This window comes from Hermetia illucens, chromosome 6 (assembly GCF_905115235.1).
Source record: "Hermetia illucens chromosome 6, iHerIll2.2.curated.20191125, whole genome shotgun sequence".
Lineage (NCBI taxonomy): Eukaryota > Metazoa > Arthropoda > Insecta > Diptera > Stratiomyidae > Hermetia > Hermetia illucens.
The window spans coordinates 75948152-75973222 of record NC_051854.1 but is presented as its reverse complement, the minus strand read 5'-3'; the positions used below and the strand labels follow the sequence as shown (position 1 = coordinate 75973222).

Here is a 25071-nt window from a genome sequence, read left to right as displayed (position 1 = left end):
CCTCACAGCGCAAATGGAAAAACAATTCTAAATAATATTAAACAGGAAATACAAAGAAAAAATGACAGAAATGAATTTGGTCTATAGAAATTAATTTGTGGAAAAACTTACTATATCCATCCAAACAAGTGGAGCCATTATGGCAAGGATTGTTGTCACATGTAACTAACTTGAGGATATCGCACTGTGGACCGGCGTATTCTTCCGTGCAGTTACAACTGAAGCCAGCTACCAGATCCGTACAAGCTCCACCGTTGTGACAGGGCATCGATAAGCATTCGTTGATTTCGTATTCACATAAATCACCTTCATAGCCCGGCAAACAGACGCAACTATAACTCGCAATACCATCAATGCAGGTAGAGTTATTTGTGCAATTTGCAGTCAAACATTCGTCAATATTCAAAGAGCAATCGTCACCTTCATATCCTGGTGAACATTCACATGCATACTCTTCTGAAGGGTTCTTGCAATGACCACTATTCTTACAATCTTGTTCAAAACAAAGAATGCAACCTTCTTCGGGCCTTGTGTTATTCAATTTGAACAATGAACGGTTTTGAACGTTGTCTGAATAAACATCAAGATACGGAAAGTATGGAAGTAGAAGGTCTCCAACTCTAGCTTCTCCTAAACAACCTTTAAATATAGCTCCTGAGTTAGGCCCCTTTGTGATTTGATTAGCCTCTGTTGCTGGCATTCCGCCAAGGTATATCATGTTTTCGCCGGAAAATAGTTGTAGAAATGCATTCCCATCGATTCGTGTAGCTATCAGAGGAGATTGATCAGTAGATTCCTCCCAACCTTTCCAGCCTGCATCCAACATGTTATCTTGCATTCGGATATAAATTCGATTCCAGTCAAATGTTGTCTCCTCTTTATGGAATCGATGCGTTTCCGGCAAATCTGAAGATAGCTTCCACTGAAGAGTCACTTGATCTTTGTATACGGCAATTTCGAAGTACATTTCACCATCTTGAACGTAAAGGAGGGTTCCTCCTGTTTTCGTTCTATAACTTATTTCTATTGTCGGTTTCAGGGGAGTCATTTCCTGCAGCAGGGGATCTCTTGGGTAGAATGCAAACGAAAGAGGATTTTCTTCATTGCCCTGGAATGTCATATTTGTTATACATTCAAATCCATCGTCTAAATTCTGACACACTCCTTCCCCAGGGCATTTGTTTAGTTCACAGAACTGGATATCTTGGCAATATTTGCCCTTGTAGCCTCGAGGGCAAGTGCACTCAATGTCATTCCAAGTATTTTTACATTCAGCGCCATGGAGACATGGTTGCTGCCGACACAAATCATCTGAGACTTCACCTTTCAAAACTGAAGTCGTGTCGATTACAACTTCACCAAAAGGAGGTGGGATGGTCACTTCGGTTTCATTCAGAGGGTAAAATTGTACGGCCATTGCATGTGATCCGTTGCTTACTTGTACATCCTGAATTATTCCTTTGAAATAAATTTTATCTTGTTCTTCTTTACTAAGATTTAATTCCGCGCCGTCTAGTCCAGGTGGAGGTCCGCCTAGATATAGAACTTCAGCGTCTAGTTGGCCGGTGGAAGATAACGTTTTTCGGAAATATTCTGTTCCATTAAGTTTCACCTGAACAAGAGTTAGATTGCGAACTACTTGAATGAGATGGTTGTAACCGTTATCTAATTTATTGCCCCCGACTGTATACGCCTCCGGTGTTCCCGTGAATTTGATCTTAACGAGTAGTTCACCACCATGTAGTTTGGCTGACACGAAGGAATCACCTGAAAGAGGAAAACATTTTCCAAATCTGATAAAACTAAACTAGCTGAAAATCGTACTTCCTGTTCCGACGTTAGTATTATCTTTATTCGGATCACTTCCTAGGTAGAATACTTGACCGCTTGATTGTCTGGTTCGAATGAACATACTTATATCTAAAATTGAGCGAATTGCACGTTTGGCGCTGTCGCTAGTTTTCACGATAACTGCCGTTCGAGTCGTGTTTTCGTGACCAAATGTTGCCGCTGTTATATCTAGAGGAAAAGTACAAAACAATTCAATTAGTGGCCAAGAAAGCCAAGTATATTTCGAGATTTTGAATTAAAAACTGCTCAGATATCGTCTACAAGTTTAATGTTTTATTTAATGGATCAACTTACGTTTCATTATTGAAAGTGCAAGTTTGAAGCATGCATTGAAATGAAAGTAATCCTATATGAGCAAAATCCCAAAAACTGTAGTTATTACTTACTGAATTTGCAAGTCCTTCCTAAATGTGGTCGATGGCAAGTGCACGAAAACGTATACCACAAATCTTTGCATTCGCCATTTGAATTGCACGGATCTTTCTTACATTGTTCTTCTCGTGGACATTCAGTTTCAACATTGACCAATTTCACTGGCTCTACAGTTTCATTCGGGAAAACCCATTGTCCATTGATAACGACATCCTGCATGCAACCAACGAAACTTGACGGGTTGTGCGTCAAATGTCGTAGATATGAGGACAAGTTTGGTATCGTTCCGCCCAAATATGTATCTGGGAATGTGGTATGGCTTCCATTCGTGCCTTCATACGAGTTTATTGGATAAATTGTTTGTTCCTCATTGGCGCTAAGCACTAAATGGGATGAGTTAATTGCAACGAAAACTCGTTGCCACTTGCTATCATTTAAACCAGAACCAATAAAAACGCCTTCCCATTTGTTCAGTAAAGATGAGTGTAAGTTCAAACGACCGTTCACCAGTTCCAAAATGTAGCTGTAAGCGTTTCCAGTGCCAAATGCCAAAATGCCATTGGGCAGGGTTGTTTTGAATTCCAGATTTATGTCGTAGCCTTCATCACGGTTCGTATGCACAGTGATCAAACTGCTCTTAACCAGGGACATAGTCGTGATTTTATCACATATCGCTCCCTGGTAACCATGTGGGCAGGTACAATTGAACTTGTGGTCAGTTTCGTTAACCAAATAGGGCTTGCAAGTTCCGTCGTGCATACAAGGTGAGTTGGCACACCCAGTCAGAAGTACAGAACAATTCTTTCCACCGTACATTGAATCGCAATCGCAGGTGTAGTCATCGCGCTGATCGATGCAGGTACCGTGTTCACAAGGCATATATCTTGAAATAAGAGGATATTTAGAAATATTTGTTAATCCACTATATGTGCAAACGTACTTATCACATTCATCAATTTCTTTCTCACATTGTAAGCCTTCGAAACCTGGTTCGCATTCACATGTATAAGTTCCCACCTGTAATAACGAACAAATGAAATTGGTTGATTGAAAGGCTCTCTGCACTTTTTTCTGATTGGAGTATTTTTCCCAAAGGTAAATAATATATTCTACTCACCCCATCATTGCAAGTTCCATATTTAGAGCATGGGTTGCTATCACATTCGTTAATATTCGTTTCGCAATTCTTTCCAGTAATACCTGGCACGCAGACACATTCATATCTAAAATAACAGAAATGAAAACTTGACTAGAACATGAATGGGAATCTCGAAACTACTGACCCGCTTGCATTTTCGTAGGAAAAAGGTTGCGCAAAGGATGCTGGCAAGTTATGTTTCATACCATCTGGTTGGTTGTACAATTTGTACAACGTCATATTCGATTTTTCCAAACACTGTCCATTATACTGGCATGGACTACTCTCGCATTCGTCAATATCAGTTTCGCAATTCTTCCCTGTATAGCCTGGAAAGCATGTGCACTGATAGTCGTTAATCATATCAACACACCGAGCTCCATTTTCACATGGATTCGATTGACATTCGTCAATATTAATTTGACAAACATCACCGGTGTAGCCCGTAGAAGAGCAATTACACTCGAATCCGTCCAATTTGTCGATACATCGTCCCCCATTTAAACAAGGTTGTGATTCGCAATCGTCAATGTCAATTTCACACAATTGTCCTGTCATACCTGGCATGCAAACGCATGTGAAATTTGCAATCGAGTCTATGCATGTTGAGCCTTTCGAGCATGGGTTCGTCGCGCATTCGTCAATATCAATATCGCACACCTTTCCGGTATACCCTGGCAGGCAAGTACATTCGTAGTCGTTGATCTGTAGAAAAGCAGATTAAGAATTTAATCAAAACTTAAAACCCTCATATGTCTCGATTTTAGAAACGTTTATTCAGGAATTATGATTGAATTAGCTAGCATTTGTGGATCAAATAGTTTACCCGGGAGCATAGGGCTTAAGCGTTTTGAACGATGATGGAAATTGCATCCCAGCAAAATATATGTACGGAAGCTTTGACTGCAAGTTAGTCTCATAATTGAAAATATTCCACGCTTCCAGGAATCGAGTCTTGCTTGACGTAAATGGTATTAAAGCCTAACCAGAATTATTTATTAATGACCTCTCCCTATGCCATTGAAAGAAAAACTAAGAAAAGATGTGACCAATGATGAATTATCGGATCTTCTGTTCATATCTGCAACTTAATGTTGAGGATATCGGTAGATCAAAAGACCACCATTTGTCTAGACTATTAATTTAGTATCAAATATCGCATGAGGTGGTTGTTGGAAGTACCTGGTTTGTGCGGAAAGCGGCCGTTGGCATAGTGCTCCGGGCTCGAATTACAACACTTCTAGAATCGGTTCTGACAATCCGGTGAGAGTAAATACTGAAGCCATCCATAACAAATATAAGGGGAAATGGATGCCACAATAACGGTAGTTAGCAGAGGTCCTGGAAATGAAGCATCGATAAATTATCTTCGCAACAACCCGAAGAACGTTATCATTGATGCGGCCACAAATAATATAAGGGGAAATGGATGCCACAATAACGGTAGTTAGCTGAAGTCCTGGAAATGAAGCATCGATAAATTATCTTCGCAACAACCCGAAGAACGTTATCATTGATGCGGCAATAAACATGCTTGGCTCCAGTCACAAAAAAGTCAAGTCTTAGCCCCTTATGCCCAGAACATCAGCGGTTCATACTATAGAGACTTCACCTCACAAATTTCCCTCTCTGAGAAAAGTGATGGAAAACGGTTGGAACATGGCCATCAGTTGCACCATCTTTTCAACGACTTCAATGTCATGAGCCCTGATCCATCCATGAATTCAGAAATCAACTAATTACATAACTGATGAGATGGTGGGAATTAAGAAAAAGTTGGCAGCGTTTGTGCGCAACACGAAAGCTGCGATTTCCACCAAATTTGATAGGATCATGCTCTATATAAGCAAAATTTTGCGGTACTAAGATTAACTTAAGGGGGGTTTCGCAGCCAATTACTAAAAATTATAATAATATACTATTATTAACTTTATTTGAAGGGATATCGATATGGAACAAATTTCGGAGTCTAGACACCATATAGTGGCAGCCTCTTGATTTCTTTTAGATTTTTCGGTTGTGTAGTTTTTGAGAATGGAACGTTAAATCAATGATCAGCTGAGAAGCGCACGCGGTCTACCACATTCCTCGCGTAAAAAGTCTGCGAAGTTGTGAAAAACGGGCTGATGGGGCTGGAGGAACTTCTGGATCATATTTCGTATTACAGGCGGACACGGAGAGCAACGAAAGATACGTGAAAAGCAGAAGCAACCACGCCGGTAGGTGAGAGAACCATAAGCGATCGTAGCTAGCCCATTGCAGAACGAACTGAGGAAAAAAATGAAAGAGGAAAGGGCATCTGAAGGAGACTTCCCCCAGGTATTGTCCAGGGTTCAAAAGAAGAAATTGAAGAGGGACAGACAGCAACAACACGCCGTGTCGTCAGAAAAACATCTGCTTAAATTAAGATGGACATGACTGGTGGAGTAGAAGAAAAGATAAGCCAAAAGCAAAGCTCAAAAAGTATTGCCGGTGACTTCGACGGCAGTCTAGATGGGTTAGTGTGGAAAAATAAGGATCAGTCATGGATCTTACTTTAGTAAGTGACTAATGAGTCAAGCTCTACAATGGCATGGCAGCGAAAAAGACGAAAAATTACCATCAGGCGATGTATCTCACGATTAAAAAGCAACTCAGAGCAATAAATCCTAATTTGAAGAACAAAAAATGGTTGGTCATCAAAACCACTTGAAGAAGACGCACTTCTGGAATGTTTTTGGGCAATGTTGAATTTACTGGAATAGCAGCAAATAAGATGCCTGAAAAGTTCTAACAAATGCACGAGTAATGGTGGAATCGGAAATAACCATGAGGCAGCCACATTCTTTGAGAATCATAACTTCGAGTACTGGTGAATTCGGGGAAGAACCTATAAGGATGTATGCAGACCAGAAGTCAACGTCGAATATGAATAACAAACCCTCGAGGACGAACAATATTTCCATGTGCCACCATAAAAAGTAACAAGTCCGGAAACCAGAAGCTGAACGCTTAAGATAGAAAGGTTTTGTGTATTGCTTATATAAGAACATTTGAATGCGCATTTGTCCCATTGGTACCTAGCCAGTAATGTTTATGTATTTAGTTTGTTAGATAATTCACTTAAGTGTGATATCCACATGAAAAGTCTTGGAATGCAAAAAATTTACACAGAAGTTTCCACCAAACTATGTTACTGTTGGTGATTCTGGGATAGACTTAAGGGGGTTCCAAGTTAATTAGTTAAAAATATACTTATAATAAATATGCTAATATACTATTATTGACTTTATTTAAACAGGTATCGGTGGGAAGAGTATCGACCTTAACAAGTTTTTGTTTTTGGCTGCTGGAATATTTCTTTAGCATTACAACGCAAAAGAACGAATACTGTTATTTGAAAGGTTTGACAAGAAACTTTTCAATCAACGATCCAAGCTTTTTCAAAAATTCAAAAACCTCCTTTCTAAAAGTTGATAATATACTATTAGTAAGTTTATTTGAGCACATATCGGAATGACCTGATTTTTTTTTTCAGATTTTCGAGTTGGGTAGTTTCAAATGACTCGTGTCTAACTTTGAGTGTGCACATTTTTACTTCTTACCCGCGCATTTTACAATTCACGTAAAAATTAATATTGGGTTGGGGAAAAAGAAATGTCGTATTCGTGATCAAAATTTGACGCTTTATTTAACATACTTAGAATCATCCGATTTAAGTCAAATATGCGCCGTTTTGTTCGCAAACTTGTTGCCATTTAGAAGGCAACTTCATTATCCCACCCTTTATAAAACCCCCCTCCTTATTTGCAAAAAGCTCAGACCGCCAGTTTTCACAAGCCCCTTTTGAGGCCAACTTAGTAGCACCAAGAGCGCTTTGTATGGACCGGAAGAGATGGTAATCACTTGGTGCCAGGTCCGGACTATATGGTAGGTGCAATAGGATATCCATCCGAGCTCCCGTAGCTTTTGGCGGTCATCAAAGATGTGTGATGCTGAACGTTGTCCTGGTGGAACACAACACCATTCCTATTGACCAATTCGCTTCTGGTCAATCGCCTGCTTCAAATGGTCGAGTTACTCACAGTACAGGACCGAATTGACGCTCTGGCCATAGTTGAGCAGTTCATAGTGGACGATTCCCTTCCAATCCCACCAAACACACAACAAAACCTTCCTGGCTCTCAATCCGGACTTGGCGATGGTTTGGGCCGGCTCGCCGCGCTTCGACCACGATCTTTTTCGCATGAGGTTGTCATACGTAGAAGACTTCGACGATTTTATCATTTTCTACGACGATTGGCTTACCAGTACGGGGTGTACCTTCGACATCCACTGCACCAGAACGAAATCGATCGAACCAACGCCGTGCTGTGCGAATCATTACAGTATCGGGCCCATAAACTTCACAAATTTTTTCGGCCGCCTTCGTTGCATTTTTACCTCTCAGGTAGTAAAAACATAAAGTATGACGAATTTCTTGCTTGATGAACTCCATCTTTGACGCGCTATAACTTGAGACTGAAACATACGATCACAACACTATCAAAGAGGCACTTGTAGCGCAGATTGTCGTCTTCAAATCGCCGTATAGTATGACCCGATGCGATAAGTACAACACAAGATATGTTTAAGTGTCGCCATCTATTATTAGACTCGGTACAGTACAGTACATTAATCAAAACCTTTCATTTGATACCCCACATAACTATATTCGATGACAAAAAATTTACATTCCCTCTTTGCACGTGTGGGCAGCCCCCCTTAAAACTCCTTGTAAATTTATGTTACTCGCTGTATGCGTGGGTTTTCATGGTTCCCATATGGCCACCAAATTTCGTTCTGATCGGCCAGACAGACAGTGAATCGATTTTAATAAGATTTTGTTTACACAAAACTTTAAAAAGGGCTCATCTAATATTAACTATGCTGCTTGGTACTCCTAGGATAAACTTAAGGGGGGTTTGAGCAGATATCGAAGTAGGATATATTTTGAGCCTAAATTTCATATAAACGCATCGCTTCGAATTTTTTTTAGGTTTTTAACTTTAAACTTTAACTGTGCACATGTCGGCTCCTTACTCGCCAATTTTTCAATTTATTCCAAAACAAATATCAGCCGGAGTAGGAAAGTATAATACTAGTCAGGGCCTTTCATTTGATGCCACACACGGATACATTAAGTGAAAAACAAAATTACACCCCCCCCCCCCCCTTTGCATGTATGGCAGCCTCCCTTCAAATTTCACCTAAAATTTATGTCATTTACTGTATGCGTGGGATTTCATAGTTCTCATGCATCCACCAAATTTCGTTTGAATTTGTTTAGCCGTTTTGGAGGAAAGTGCGTGTTACAGACAGGCAGACAGTGAATCGATTTTAATAGGGTTTTGTTTTACTCAAAACCTTAAAAATAATACTTTTGGTTCACGACTCTATCAAAAATGCAAATTTTAATTTATTTTTTTTTTCCTTCGTTCAAGCACGAGCTATAAGCTTCTACTAACAGAACATTTTTGCTCTATTAATTTCACATGAAACTGTCATGAGTTATCCTGAGTACGCCGAGAGAATTTTTAAAAGTTTCACAAAGCACTTATCAAATATGTATCTTTTATATGTTAAGCTGTTTGAATAAAATATTTCATTGGATATATAAAAAAAATCGTAAAATTGTACCCGCTTTAAGGCTTTGAAACTCATTTCACTTTTTAAGAATATAAGAAACGTCTGACCATCATTGCGTTCTACGACCAATATATACAAACATTTTATATTTTGCATAATATCTAATATTTCCATTCAATTTTTTTTATTTCTCTTAAGATACATTATTAAAAAGTCGGATTTTTTTTTGGCAGTAATTTAAACAAAAAACAATTAAAAATACAAGGATAAAAAGTTCATTATAGTAATGAAAAAACTCCTTTTCAGACAATTCCCAATGTCGCGCAATGAAATGCTTCTCTGATACATTTTATATGTTGTTGTTTATTTCCCAGTGAAAATATGAAAGTATTTTGCTAGGATGTAAAATAATGATTATTTTTTAATGAAATGCATAATCTTAAACAATGGACTATAATCAAGAAAAGCATAAACACATCGGGGTGGTTAATTTCTGCAATTTTTCACGGGACAAGGTCCAAATATAGAATAGCAAGCAGTCCACTCTGCTTCGAAAGCACGTTGGCTGCCTAGACCAATATATCCATTCACAGACTCTATCAGATAATACTTACTGCTTTCAGAATTCTCCGATGTTTTCCGTATTTATAAAAAAATAATTGACGGCGTTTTGCCAAAGACTAGTTTGAATTATGTTAAATGATAGAAATGAATGTAAATAATATCAAAATAAGTCACGTACCTTGTTAATGCATGTCGCCCCATTTTTACAAGGTAAACTAAGACATTCGTCTACATCGGTATCACACCTTACACCAGTGTAGCCAGGTTCGCAATAACATCGGAATGAGCCTTTGTTGTTAATACAAATTCCATTCCCACAAGTTGGAAGACTTGCACATTCATCAATATCCTGTTCGCAGTTGGTTCCAGTCCAGCCTTCTGTGCATAGACACTCATAATTGTCACCTTTGTTACGGCAGGTACCATTGTTTTGACACGGTGACGAGTGACAAGGTAGATCACAATTCATATTTTCTGGGCAAATACAAGCCCCTCCGAAGCACACCATCGGTTCGGGACAGTTGGCTGAGCTGCATATTTCGATACGTTCGCATCGACTCCCTTCAAAACCAGGTCGACAGAGGCACGTTTGATTTGGTAGACAACTACCTCCGTTCATACATGGGCAATCCTCTTGGAATGCCGATGCACTTGGATACTCACAGTGAAGCCCTTAAATTATTGAATAATTCATAATCAGACGCAAATAACTTTTAATGAATCTAAATTATGCAATTTGGAGTGCTTACAAAAGACGGAAAGTCATCATTATCTAGCTTCTACGTAATATGTATATATATACAACGAACTGATATATTTACAATTTCATAAGAGTGCATTCGCTTGTAGATAAAGTTGTCTACTTTGATGAGCTCGTCTGATATGTTAACACTCCAAACAATTGTTACAATAAAAATCAATTACTTTACAAATTTCATATTAATTTGGATTAATCTAGTCGAACCTGTGAATCCACTAGCGCAAACACATGTAAAATTCGAAACAGTTCCCAAACATGTAGCGCCATTCCGGCATAGAGAGGAGCATGCATTGGATTCGTCTGATTTTGGGGTTTCAGTAGGAACGCAGTAACCTATTAGGCCTAAGAGGGTTTAGCATTACTTTCCTGATTCTAGGTATTAGCGTTTAACTACATTGAAAATTTGTTTACATTCAATATTTTACAAGCAAGTACGTTACTACTGTTTAATTTAAATTATTTCTTTTTTTTTCAAAGCTGAAAGCGCTCAATAGCAATAGCAAATAGTATCTTATTTTGTTTTTAAATGAACTGCTATGTAAGGTATAAATGTGCCTTGACAAATTAGAATCAATGTTAACATTATTTAAGTAATTTTATGACGTTGTATTGAAAATGTTGACACAACAAGATATTTTACGACGTTTATGAAACAATAATTTCTTTTAAATTACATAGATTTAATATGCTTGTTCTTTCAAAACGTTTTAAGATCCGTAAGCGTAGACACGTGGTTGTAGTCTAAGCAAGTACCGGTAATCAGATATTTTTAATTATAAAAGCAAATAGACATTATGAAGATGCAAAAGCTTTAAAAAAAGCATTCTTTTAACATGCTGTTAAATGCACACTTTAAAAGATATACAACAGCTTTACGTAATCTAGATGGTAATAAATAAAATACAATCAAGGCAGTAACTGTACATGAAATTGTCGGCACATTCTATTAATCATAATCAAATAATTATCATGCAGTTAATTTTGATTAGGTTGCTATTATGTGAGACAAGTCATTGTGACTTTTAATTGAAACGTTACACGAAGTTATTCATCATAAGTACCTGTTGATCCTGGCTTGCAGACACACTGTCCACCAACACATTCTGAGTCGATTGGGCACGACGGACACGGCGGTCCCTGTTCACAAAATAATCCCGAATACCCCTGCTGACATATGCATTCAAATGATCCTTTGACTTCCTTACATGAACCGCCATGTTGACATGGTTGTAGCAGACAATTGTTGATTTCGTCACTACAATTCTTACCACCGTATCCAGGAGGACAGTCACAAATATAAGACCCATACGTATCGAAACAAACGCCATTGTTGAGACAAGGATTCATCAGGCATTCATCAACGTTGTCCTGACAGAGAGGTCCAGCGTATCCAGTGTTTGAACAATCGCATGAAAATTTGCCAATTTCATCAACGCATCGTCCATTGTGCTGGCATGGTTGTGATTCGCAGTCATTTAAATCAGTTTCACAGCGACTTCCGGAGAAGCCCAAGATACAGTCGCATTCAAAGTTTTTTCCGCCGGGAGGAACACGACAGGTTCCATTATTCAAGCAAGGGTTCTTTTCGCAAAGCGGATGCACGCTAATTTCAATTTCACAATATCTTCCAACATATTTTGATGGGCAATTGCACTGGAAATCGCCTCGTAGATCTTCCACACATACTCCTCCATGTTGGCATGGTTGCGAAGCACATGGCGGTCCTGTATCAACTTCGCAATTCTTCCCTGCATATCGTGGTGTGCAATGGCATTCGTAGCCGTCTTGTTTCGATAAACATGTACCATATTTCATGCAAGGATAATTTCGACAGTGGTCAATAACGACGGGACTGATAACGTCGATATCACCGCAAGGACCTGGCGCCATTGGACATGGACCAAACTCAACGCCTTGCGCATGGATCGCACTAGAATTAAAAATTAATCCGGGGCCATGAAGAAGGCATCCAGAATATTTGTTTCCCAGAATGAGAACGGCTGCTTCATTTTTTACTTCCTGGTTTGTCAGAAATAAACTGTTGTATGTAGAATTCGCTGAAAAACAAACATAAGCGTTAGAAAACTTTTGAATAAAAAAACACTGGTCGAATTTCAAACAAGTCGGAAACCGGAAACTGAACGCTTCAGGTATGTAAAACTTTGCGTATTTCTTATACATTTAAGTGCACATTTGTCGCATTTGTACTTAGCTCACAATGTCTATACCTCTAGTCTGCCATACTACTTGCTTTAATTTAATTCTAACTTATGTTACTACAGAATTGTAATGCGGAATCCAAATGTTTTGCCAAATCTAAAAAAAAAAACTTCGTAAACGCAAACATTTTGGTAGGATGTTTGGCTTGGTTTGCGTAGACTTGCAGGCGCTTGCCATCGATTCGATCGAGTGTCGGTTTGTTGGACAAATCAAAGGGAGTTTGCTTGCCTGCTCAGAAAACATTAACGGAAACGTGTGCGATGTTTGGTCAACCAAACATTTGTAAAGGTTTGGAGTTTGCGGCAAGCGGCAAGCGCCAAACATATTTCCGATTTACTTCGTGCACAAAAACATACATATATACATATACTGCACGTATATTGAATATCACTGCAAATATATCTACCTGTATTAAGCCCTACCCCGAAGCTTCATTCATATAAATACATACATATGTCCGTCTATGATTACAAAACTAGAACGAAATGTTTCCCTGCGACCCTCATTCATATGAGCTCACTTTGTTGTGGAATTGATATGTTATGATGCCTTCATACAAGTTGTAGAATGCACGAAATTCTCATAAAATGTAAGAGTTTCACATTCTATAACTTTGTTAATAATAATTGGATTCCCTTTAAACTTCCCAAAGTTATGCCTTATGTTATCCCTTATGCTTATCCGGGAAAAATTTCTAAAATTTGCTAATATACTATTATTAATTATATTTGTGCAGATTTCGGAACGGGATGCATTTTGAGGCCTAGATTTTGTTTAGATACACCACTGTGATTTTTTTCAGATATTTCGGTTGGATAGCTTCTGAAAGCGCAACCTGTTACACCTTTTGGGGTTTCATATTTTTAACCCTCACTCCCCTAAATTTCACCCCATTTCAAATATGGGACCTATTTTGAAAAGCACTAATTGAGCCCTTTCATTTAATACCCCACACGATCATATTCTTTCATACAAAACCTTAAAAACGCAACTTTATTGTGAAAAAAAAAATAGTTACATATAAATCTTTCAAAGTATTGTCCATCGCTAGTTTCATCTTTTTCCCATCTTTCTGGAGCTCGAATACCGTTACGATGGAAGTGTTCGTTTCTTGAAGCTATCCACGAATCAAGCCAGATCATGTTCTATAGAACGGAGACAGTAATGACAGGACGACGCATTATCTGGGGAATATAACTGGTGGGGTAAGACTTCCCATATTAGCATCAATTGAAGTCAATACAGTTCCGCAGTGATGGTTTCATTCGATTTCAACAGCTCATAATAAATAACACTCAACTGGTCCCACCAAATATACAGCATAACCTTCGCAGCGTGTATATTTGGCCGAGCCGAAGACGTAGAAGTATGACCGAGCAACCCACAAGGCTTTCTTTTCTTTGGGTAGCTGTAATGAATCCAGTTTTCATCATGAGTCCCGATGCGATGAAGAAAGCCTTGCTTTTTTGCTCCTGGAGTAATCGTTCACAAAAAAAAACGGTGCTCAACGTCCCTCGTCTTCAAATCATTAGGAACCCAAGTTCCTTGCTTTTGAATCATCCCCCATGCTTGCACCCGCTTGGAAGTGGCTGGGCGAGTAACTCCTAATACCGAAGCAAGCCACTTCGAAGGTTTTTGTCTTTTCTGCACGGTGACAGTCATCAACATCCCAAATCAACGTCTTTAAAACAGCTGAACCACTTTTACATAGAGCGACATTTCCGAAATCTTTTTCAGCTCTCGATGCAGCGATTCAGCAAAATCAACCATTTTCACACAATTAAAAGTATATGAAGACACAATAAAATCATTAACGTGTCAAAGGGGTTTGTTAACTCATGTCTCTTGGGCTTGGTTCTTGACGTTTTAGATATATCAAAATCGACCAGCACTTACCGATGGATCTATTGACAAACAGCGAGAACTTAGTTGCGCACTTAATAGCATACAGCGGTAGTTTCGTGACTTTTCAGATTTTTGAGTTGAATATTTTCTGAGAATGGTCCGCTCTACCCCCTTTGCAACTAATGTTAAAACTTATACCGGCTTCGAAAAGTGGTAATCGAGACCTTGCACTGGATACCCACATGTCTATGATATATTCGGTGAAACAAAATGTTACACACCCCTTTTGCGTGTATGGCGACGCTAACATTGATTTGGTGATCAAACGTTTTATTAGCATCAACTAACTGAAATCAATGATAAAATCACATTGTGAGGAGCTCCCATCTCTAGTCACCATAACATATGGCCCATAAAAGCCATAGAGACATTATATTGTTGAAATCATCTGCTAAACATTTCCTATGTATTACTTCGAAAATAAAACATGGTGAAAGAGAGAAGACGGTCAAAGGACGGTATAGATTACAGGGCGAAAATGTAGATTGACACTTCTGATGGAGCATAAAACGTGGCAAACACCTGCTGAACGAACACCAGCTCTATCACCAAACCGTACCTCAACTTGCACGTAGTGAACGCTGGGATTTCTTTTTTTTTACGAAAAGATGCAGACGGAGAAGGATAAAGGCGAGCATAGTCCTCCAGGTTGGGGGGTTGGTAGGATCGACAACCCTACATGGAAATCAATTTGTTGCGATGCCACAAAAGGATTCTTTAACCAACGATTTGCGCGTTTTCTCATGGAAAATACACTCCGTGTAGAGAAAAGGAACTGTCAAGTAGGTAGCCGACACCCTGTCCCAATATAAGGTAGATGTAACAACGTTGCAGGAGATGCACTGAACAGGGACCGGTTTCCTGGAAAAAAAACACTACGCCATATATTATTGTGGGCATCCAGTAAACCATGTGCTCGGAGTAGGTTTCTTAGTCAGCCAAAAAATGAAAACTGCTCTTACCGGCTTTGTTAGTGAACGGCTATGCAATTTGCGCTTGCGAGCCAATTTCGAAGTATAAGCCTTATTAACGTTCAGCGCTTAAGCGATCGACAACCAAAAATGGGCCTCTACAGACGGGACCAATTTCAACTAAATTGACCACGTGTTAATTGAACGCCGCTCTCAGCCCTGGTGAATGGCCAATATAGACTCAGATAACTATCACGTTACCATAGAGCTTCGGGCTCGAATAACAAGACTTTTGGAACCTCGTTTGATAATCAGGTGGGAGTGAACATTGTAGCTTTCCACAACAAATCTCTCCGTTAAACCTATAAGAGAAAACAGTGGCGTAAGAGCCGCAGTTAACGTAGGTCTTGGAGTTGAGGCATCGATAAATGATCTTCACAAACACCTGAAGAATGTTATTATTAATACGGCTACAAACATACTTGGCTCCATTCGCAAAAAGTCAAAACGACTAATGTAAAGTGTCAATGGAATGGAAGAACGAAAACCGAGTGGAGAAGTGACTTCATTGCCAGAAAAAGGAAGCCGGGAAGTATTAATAGGTCTGTGAACTCGAAAAGTACAGGGAGCAACCGCACTAGGAGCGGAAATAAAGAGAAAAATCAGATCCCCGGTCGTATGAACATATTTGAGCAATGGGTTGAGTATTTTGACGGGTTGCTCAATAACCGGAACATCGGCGATTTAGAGTTCCCGTCAACTGAAAACAACGGAAAAACTGCTGCCACCAAGCATAGAAGAAACATTCCGTGCAACTCCCCTTCTCCAATATCATAAGTCGCCAGGATGGAATTACAGGCAAACTGGTTAAATATAGAGACGATCAATTACACCAAGGAATTCATTAACTTATGCTCAAGGTATGGGACATTGCTTCAATGCCTGACGATTGGCAACTAGGTCAGAGAGGATATAACGCAGTGTGGCAATTATAGAGGTATTACGCTGCTCAATATCACCTCTAAGATATTCTCTGCTATCCTGATCCAGATAGCCTCATATATTCAGCACATCAAGGGCCCATACCAAACAGGCTTCTCTCCAGGGAAATCAACAACAGATCAGATTTCCGTTTTGTGGCAAGCGATGGAAAAACGGCTGCAATATGATCATAAGTTGGACCATTTTTTCATTGACTTCAAGGCCGCCTATAATAGCAGGGTAAAACTATGCACATTCATGAAAGAATTTGGTATGCCGACTAAATTGATAAGAGTGACCCTGACAGATGAAAACCAGCAGGATAACTTTCCAGACCATTCAGCATCAACAATCGTCTAAGGCAAGGGATGCCCTATTTTGCACCCTTTTCAACCTGGTCTTAGAAAAAGTGATTCGTGATGCTGAGGTAAGTGAGAGAGACAAAGGCGCTATCCTCTTCAAGTCCACCCAACTGCTGACCTATGCTGGTGATATTGATATCATGGGAAGACCAACTAGAGTACATCTCCGTGGTTATCAAGATGGAGCAGGCGACGATTAATACAATGTTGTGAGTTGCACATTAATGCAGGCAAGACGAAGTACACTGTGGGAACGTTACTACCTAAAACCAAAGAAGCAATAGCATCAATTGGTCAAATGATAACTGTAAAAATGGAAGAATGCAACTGTGAAAGTGGTGATAATTGCTCCTATCCAAAGTCGAAAATCACAACCGATAACAGCTACGACAGTGAAATCTATGCATGGTCGTTGGTAGTCAAAAGAGCCTATTTCAGCTTATACAAAAACTATTCCGCCCAAAACGCCTCACCATAGGGTCAAAGCTCTTACTGTACAGCACGAAAAATGACCATTTGCTTGTGGATAAAATCCAACTCAATAGCTTGCCAACGGCGGGCCACTTATCTGTATGCGTGAGGATCCAGAAGAAGGCCCTGCCTGAGATATTAAATTTGTGGAGCGCGGCACAAAACGGGGATGTATGGAGTTCCTTATTAAGGCAGGACTAGACCGGATACCGGATCTTGATGATGAAAGTGCGAATGCCATGAATTCGGAATAAAGTTAGTAAACCTACTAACAGATATTGTTGGCGATATCGCCATGGCGGAAAACTACAAACCTGCTAGCAACTTGCCTACAGACATACACACCAATCACAGGAAGATTTAAGTCCCAGCAATCTGCGGTTAACTCGATTTGAAAATGTAAGTTCCCTTACTTGACAATTCACCACCGTTAAACTAAAATTGGTAAAAAAGAAAACAAAACAAAATTGACACTTTTTTCAAACGTTCTTTTTTTTTGTGCACGCCTACATTTTTTCTCGATTTTTAAGGTTTTATCTCAAACGAAATATTAAAATTGGTTGGCTTTCTGTCACTTTTTTCCGAAATGACTGGACCGATTGAATCGAAATTTGGTAAGGTGGTGATTAGTATAAATTTGTGTGGAGCTTAAAGGGGTCACATAGATACAAATAATATTATTTCCCCCACTTTTATTCGGGTGGTGTATCAATTGAAAAGTCTCAAATAGTACTTTCACGAGCACTATAGAACGTAATATTCGATTATCGGGATTCTGATGATAGACAAAATTATGCGTAGAATTGCTCAGTCGGAGAAAGATCCTTTGTGCTAATGGGCGTAAAGCCATATTCAAGTGAGAAAACTTAATGAAGGTGGTTGCTCGTGAAGAACACTAAACGAGTGGCAATTCTCTTGGCAAAATGGAACAAGAGGCAAATGGAATGCATGGGGTGGGGAATGGGTGCTTGGCAGAATAGAAAATATAATGAGACTGATTATTTCCTTATCCAGCTTCTAAGTGGGCATACATAGAGGCTTCCAGTCTTACCTGCACAAAATTGGGAAATCACGATCTTCTGCCCCTTTTATTTTACAATGGGGTTGTGGACGACACCAATAATACCGTTTTTGCTCGTGGAAGTTAGGAGAGACTGGATGGCAGGGGATTCCATGAACTAACATCGCATCTTCTTTTCTCCCCATTGGTGAAAGAAATCTCCTGACTTCTCTCCCTAAAGCGGCAGAGCGAGAGGGCTAACTCGAATTAATATGACAAACGGTTTCAGGCAAGTTCTCTGTCGACGGAGTTGTGTTTAGTTGGAAATCTAACACTCTTTGCGAAAATGCATTTACTTACTTTACCCCAAAAATTTGTATTGTAAGGTTTCATGGTAATGTAAATCGAATCAGATCTTCAATAATATAGTTTGCAATTGACAATTGTTCAACCTTTCGTTTCCTCTTTGCTGTTAGTTTAATTCCTGAACTATCTAATAAGGTCCCCCACCTCTCCGCGTGTTTTCTCACGCTAATTTTCAAACAGCACCTACCCTAACAGAATTTTCCCTTGGCTGAGCATTCGTAACTAATTCCTCGAATTTATGGAGCGATTCCTTACCTCAAAGGGCTTGTATGATCACAACATTAACATTCATTACATCAAAGTTCCACTCCGCATAACACAACTTACCTATTATTGTTGATTTATGATCGATGATTAAATGCAGATTCCCATATTGATAAAGAAATTCTATTGTATGCCACTTGTTGTCCAGGAGTCTCTCAGGAATAATCGCTTGAACGCTTTTCTGCGGTACGTCCAAAGAAACGGTTACATTATCTTTTGATACGGTTAACTGCAACTGTTGTCGATTGTATCGTTGAGTGAGAATTTCACCACCTGAAAAAAATGTAAAGATAGACATAAATCCAAATGTTACTAAAGCGATTTTATGTTGTCTTTTCATTATATTCTGTTTGGTGTTTTCTTGCGTAGCTTAAAGAGACGCGAAAACAATGACCAGCACTGGACCATTAATTTTATGCGAATTTACATAAGAGTACTTAGAAAATCATTGATCCAAATAAAGAGGGTCAGAAAATTGGATATTACACTCACGCTTGTAAAGTGCGTTAAATTAGAAATAATGGGACCGTGAAAGCATCAAACTGCGTTACGAATACCACGATTTATTATTACCTGTTCAGAAAGCCGAAATTGGGAGCGGTCATAAATTCGAAAGCACGCGAATAATGTTCAACATGTAGTCATTTTCAATATACCATACATAGGTCGGTCACACCCGATCTACTCAGAACCATCTGAACCGATTGTTATGAAATTTCGGAAGAAGATGTGGTCTGTGTCTCCCTTTACATGCAGCATGTGATATTATTTTGAGTTGGAATTAACAGGATGAATCCCCATATATGCGATAGGAGGGGTGTAATTTTTTTATACACAAAATATGGCCACGTGGGATATCAAATGAAAGGGCTTGGTTAGTACTTTTCGAAATAAATTTATTTTGACTATTTTTGATATTGGATAAAACACAGTGAAACAAGTCTCGTTTTCAGAACCTATCCTATACGAAATCTAGGTCTCAAAATACCTCTCGTCCCGATGCCTGCACAAATAAATTTATAATAGTATATTATCATATTCTAGAACCATCGTATATCCAAATAAACTTACTAAGAAAATCTACAAAACCTATTACACCTGAAGCGTCTGGCTTCCGGTTTCCCGATTTGTATAGTCTTCGGTTTGGGGAACAGTTGGTTTTCGATTAATGGAGTTAATCTGATCCAGGTTATGCTGTTTAATATGACTGATGCTTATTTAATATTTGAAAATAAATAGAAGGAAGCACCCAATTCAGGGCTGATTAGTTTTCTCTGCCCTGGCCGAAGCCCTATTTTAGAATTTAGATTCCTTTTCCTGGCATGCAAATGATTATATATATAACCAAGTGCACTACCTCGACGTTTTAAGGGTGATAGTTTAGGAATTAGTGCCTCGTTAGAAGCTCAACTAGCGCTTTCAAATCTCCAGATTTATTCACAAAGATTATCGCCTTCTTTAAGATATTGATTGGCCAAAACTTTCCGCGACATTGTTTCATCCAGACAGCGAGACACAAAACGATACTTACCAAAAATCCTATAATATTTAATATAATATACGATAAATAGCACCGAAGTGAGCTTCTTGTTCTGTAGCCTTCGTTCCGTTCAGTGGCGATGTCGGCTTGTTTGGATCGAATGTGTAGTTTTTTCGTTGCAGATGGAGTCGAGAGGCTCTTAAATCACCGTCTAGTCGATAAAGCTATCATTGTTTCAGTCGCCTTTTTGTTTCCTTCCCACCAACTTCGATGCTTAGGCCAACCTTAGCTAGTCTCTTGAAGGTTTTACACGATCAGTAGAACCGCGTCAATCATCCGACCTAACATCCTGGCCCAAACGCTCACCATGAGACGTTGTTTATTGTCTTCCATTAATTGGCCAGTGCTCAGGACCATAGAATGTGATAGGGAAAAAAACCTGCGGTAAATTTTAAGGTTCAGATATCGGTTGTTTCGTCGATTATAAAGAATGACACTTCATTCAAGTTCCGCTGATATGTAAAACTATTTCATGACGCAGTTCTCCATTGCCTGATAGCATTGATCCGCGATATTTAAGTCACTTAGTTATTACTGCTACTGCTTCATTAGGGTCGGTTATCAAAAATCCCTTTTATTCAGACTTAGACCGTGTTGCATAAGACCCCCCCCCCCCCCCTTTATTTTGAGACGCTAAGAAAACATCATGCCCTATGCAGGGCAGTGTGTAGGATACTGAACGTTGTTTGTACCGCGTACATGACAACAGCAAAGAGGGGTGGCGGGAGAGCACTTTCTTGATGAATGCTAACAAAAGCATGAAGCGCACACTTCGAACTTTAGTCTGGGGATTGCCGTTAATAAATTTAACCCTCCGCAAGGGTTCCTTTGACACTAAGTCTTACTGCAATGCATTCCAAATTAGTTTATGTGGCACACGTTCAAATGCCTTCTCTAGATCGAGAGATTCAATAGAGACAGGAATATGCTTCTCATGGTGTTTCTACACCGCGTTATACAACCTGCATTGCTTCAATACTTCCGAAGTTTTTGACAAAACCAGTTTAATTCGCGGTTATTTGAATGATATTGTGAATGCTTTTATCAAGAATGGGATAATAACGGTAATTAGATCATTCTGCTGGATTACCTTTTTTTGCATATTGGAACGGTCGTGGTTTCTTGCCAGCTAGATGGTGTTCCATCCTCCTTAATAGCATGAGTGAAGAAAGCATTCAGCCAGTGTATTGGTTCCAAGTTCTTTGCTTTTCAGAGTTTGGCTGCCATCCCGTCTGTGGCACAATCGGGTGGAATTGACAACAATATTCTGGAATCACTCAGGGAAATATTTTTATCGAAATATCATTCATTGGTGTCGACCAAAAAGCAGAGAATAAGGTCGATTGTTTCTCTTCAAGGAACACTGGAACAATTTTATCGTGTTAAAATCGACATTATTGAAAGTATGTCTTGGAACAGTCAAGTTTGAACGTGGGCTTTGAGAACTTATAAGCCTATTAGAACAACATCACTTCTAGATCGTAAGGGTAAGCTAGGAGGCAATGTGGTCAAGCTTTTATCAACCAGCACATACTAGAAAATTTAAGTGATTGTACGAACGGGTGGCTCAAACAATGCTAATGCTCAAAAATGTGTGAGAGGGTGTGCGACTAACCCTGAGGAGGGTCTCTGACCTAAGTAGAAAAGAAGAGTGTTAAGGTGGTTGGTGTTCAGAATAATCTCAATACCTCACCCTCGATGTTGCTAGGCAGCAAACGAAGAGAAAGAGCTGGAAAGTTGTTTTACTTTCAACGTTCCTGAACCGGACATTAAGAAGGTTTGCCAACAAACGGGTTGCCGGCTCTAATACGGGCTTAGGGTCCGTCACGCTACAAATATCGGCTCTTTAAGCAATTCAAGGGAAAGTGCAGCCTACATTTTCATCTGAATTTTTAAATAAATCGCAGTATTTTAAAGCGACGATTGTGCTTATTATTATGTCATACGGAAGGTCGGGGTTCAAATCTCGCTGGCGGCAGTGGGATTTGTATCGTGATTTGACGTCGGATACCAGTCGACTCAGCTGTGAATGAGTACCTGAGTCAAATCAGGGTAATAATCTCGGGCGAGCGTAATGCTGACCACATTGCCTCCTACAGTGTTCTGTAGTGTACCGTTACGGTCTTGAATGAAGTGCTCTAACACACTTCAAGGCCCTGATCCAATATGGATTGTTGTGCCAACGATTATTATTATTATTATTATTGTGCTTATCAGTCGTTGGATCAATAGTTGCAAGATATTTACATACCTCATACAAGAACCATGAGTTGCTGTTTCCTGTTCACTTCTTAGTGAACAGACAACTGGAATTCGAACCCCACTTAACCATAGCGCCGTCTCCTCGGATACCCCAGCATTTTATGAAGGTAAAAGCAGAATCTAATGTTAACACCCACCATATGCTGCTGCAGAAGTTCCAACATCAATTCGTCTGGTAGGACTGAGTTACGATCCCTGGAAGAAGCATAAAATCCATTGCTGCAATTGAGAACAACCTATATGATCACACCTGGCATAACACAAGCTTTCGAAGAATCAAGACACCAAAGAATGTTAAAACTCCAAGGCGGAACTCGGATTTGGCAAAATAGAAGGTAACGACAAGGGTACTCCTCAACCAAGCTTTAAAGTTTAATTCAGCCCTTGGCTGCAACTGGTACAAAGAGACTCAGAAAACTCTAAAGTAAAATATAAAGTCGGCTGAAGGATCATCTTGGAGACGCTTTTGGGAAGAGACTAACTTTCTAGAGGGGACCTCAAATGTGACACCGTTCCTTAAAGAGCGAAGAAACCGCAAATCAGTTGCTTGAAGAACCTCCTAGGCAGCATCCAAAATATCATCGCAGGGCCGACAGGTAAAAAACCCTCAACCGAAAAATTGGATCGGCATTCAACTCGTTTTATAGATACAAGTCTGTGGTCCAAATGGTATTATTACTGTTCTAATAATAGAGGTAATGGATGCCATTTGTCTACATATTCGGCATATAAACCAGGAAAACCCACCTACGCAGACGCAAAAACCTCCCGATCGATCGAACATTAGGAAGTCAATGTACAACAGAGAATACGACTATACTTTAGCATATCCATGGACATCAAAGGTGCCTTTAATTATGCCTCATTCTCGGCGATTTGTCACGCCCCCAAGTTGGAGTGGAAAAAGATCCCCATACTGGTCGAACAGAATCCTATTGATGCAGGATGTCTTAAAGGCTACCCACAGGGTAGATTTTCTTTCATTTTTTATGGCTCCTGGTAATGGACACCTTGCGATGGTTTCCTTAACAAAACTAGAAATCCAGCAGATAGTTCTGTGGCTGTAGGACTGCGATAGGTAAAACCTGAGGATTCTTGGATCCATACATCCATAATAAAACCCATTTTGAGATATGCGTGCATCGTCTAGTGCCCGATACTTAACTTTATTAACAGCAGGAAGCTTCTGCCGTGGATTCAGAGGCTAGGTTGCGTAAGGAACAACAAATACAGCGCCAACCGTGGCACTCGATCCTTAATCTAACCGCCATTCATTTAGAGGAGAAATGGAAGATAGCCAACGACGCATACAGGCTAGACACCATTGGCGTATGGAAAGCGGTGAATCGATACGGTCATGCGTGCATTTGGAATTTACTTGGAAAACATCAGGTGGCTCTGATATCTGCCCATTATATGTTTCCCAGATTTCTCTTTGAAAAGACATAGTCGATCGTAATCGTCGAAAGGGAAAAATGGTCAGGTGTCTTTTGGAATTATATACTCAATAATCTACATTGACGGGATCAGTCATAATAGACGTGTCGGCAGCAGGAGTGTTCTCGGGAAGTCCGATTATAGAACTGGCCCCATCTCTCGGAAAGATGACGATCATATTCCTGGCGGAGATATACGCTGATTCAATGGCAGCAGAACATATTGGCGACAAAAAAGGGGGTAGCACTATTCCAATCTGTTTCGTTTCAGGTAACGTTATCAGTGTTGAGCAGCAACGAAATATTATATTAAGCCAATTGGTGTGGAATTGCCACCAGGTGCTATTGGAAATTAGCCGACTGAATGGGGGCAAAGCATCCGAACATCCTTGGTAATGAGGCCAGAACCAGTTTTTGCAATCCGGCAATCCCCTATCAAGTCTACTTTAAAGGATGAAATTCTAAGGATCCAAAAAATATGACGGGACACTGATCCTTAAACTATCACATGGAAAAAATGGGATGGTGATCTCGGCTCGGTGGAGAATGACTAGACGACCCTGCACCCCATGTGCAGCTGCCCGGCCTCCTCAGATCAACAATGATACCTCGGTAAAGTTTCTTTCAATGAATAGTCTGCGCACTCTCTGTCTCTCAAGAGTGTTTTCAAATTCATAAAATCCTGGAAACGCCATACGATCTCCTTGAACGTAACTGGCCGCGAAAAATTACGACGTCCATGGTGTAAATCTTTTATTGTTAATAATACGACCGAAAAATGCCATTTCATGAACATTTAATATACACTTCACGACATTGATCACTGGACCACGACTGTTCAAACAGCATGGGTAAGTGCTGCTCCAATGAAATCAAAATGTTATTGGCATACGAAATGCATCCAAATCGCTGGAAGGACTTCGCTGCAGCTAATTTTCCATTACAGCCCATTATGTTTCCCTCACGGATTCAGGTTAATAGGACACATACTTATGTACGTCAGTAGCCTGACAGATTGTTCATATCACTTTTAGAGAAATACTTTTAGCATCCACTTGAAC

At 39.7% G+C, this 25071-nt stretch overlaps 1 protein-coding gene across 3 annotated transcripts in view; it reads right to left on the bottom strand.

The window, feature by feature from the left end:
* The window catches only part of LOC119658660 (protein crumbs), a 94072-nt gene that overhangs the window by 7530 nt on the left and 61471 nt on the right, over window positions 1-25071 (bottom strand). Inside the window, exons 3-13 of one of the 3 annotated variants that reach the window (XM_038066213.1) lie at window positions 18836-19045; window positions 11354-12349; window positions 10497-10634; window positions 9711-10204; window positions 9583-9648; window positions 3507-4066; window positions 3341-3446; window positions 3164-3240; window positions 2238-3106; window positions 1825-2019; window positions 112-1767 (exon numbers count right to left, since the gene is read on the bottom strand). In XM_038066213.1, coding sequence (XP_037922141.1) covers window positions 112-1767; window positions 1825-2019; window positions 2238-3106; window positions 3164-3240; window positions 3341-3446; window positions 3507-4066; window positions 9583-9648; window positions 9711-10204; window positions 10497-10634; window positions 11354-12349; window positions 18836-19045 — 5367 coding nt within the window. The remainder of the gene's footprint in view (window positions 1-111; window positions 1768-1824; window positions 2020-2237; window positions 3107-3163; window positions 3241-3340; window positions 3447-3506; window positions 4067-9582; window positions 9649-9710; window positions 10205-10496; window positions 10635-11353; window positions 12350-18835; window positions 19046-25071) is intronic. The other 2 variants (XM_038066210.1, XM_038066212.1) reach the window with 2 other exon arrangements.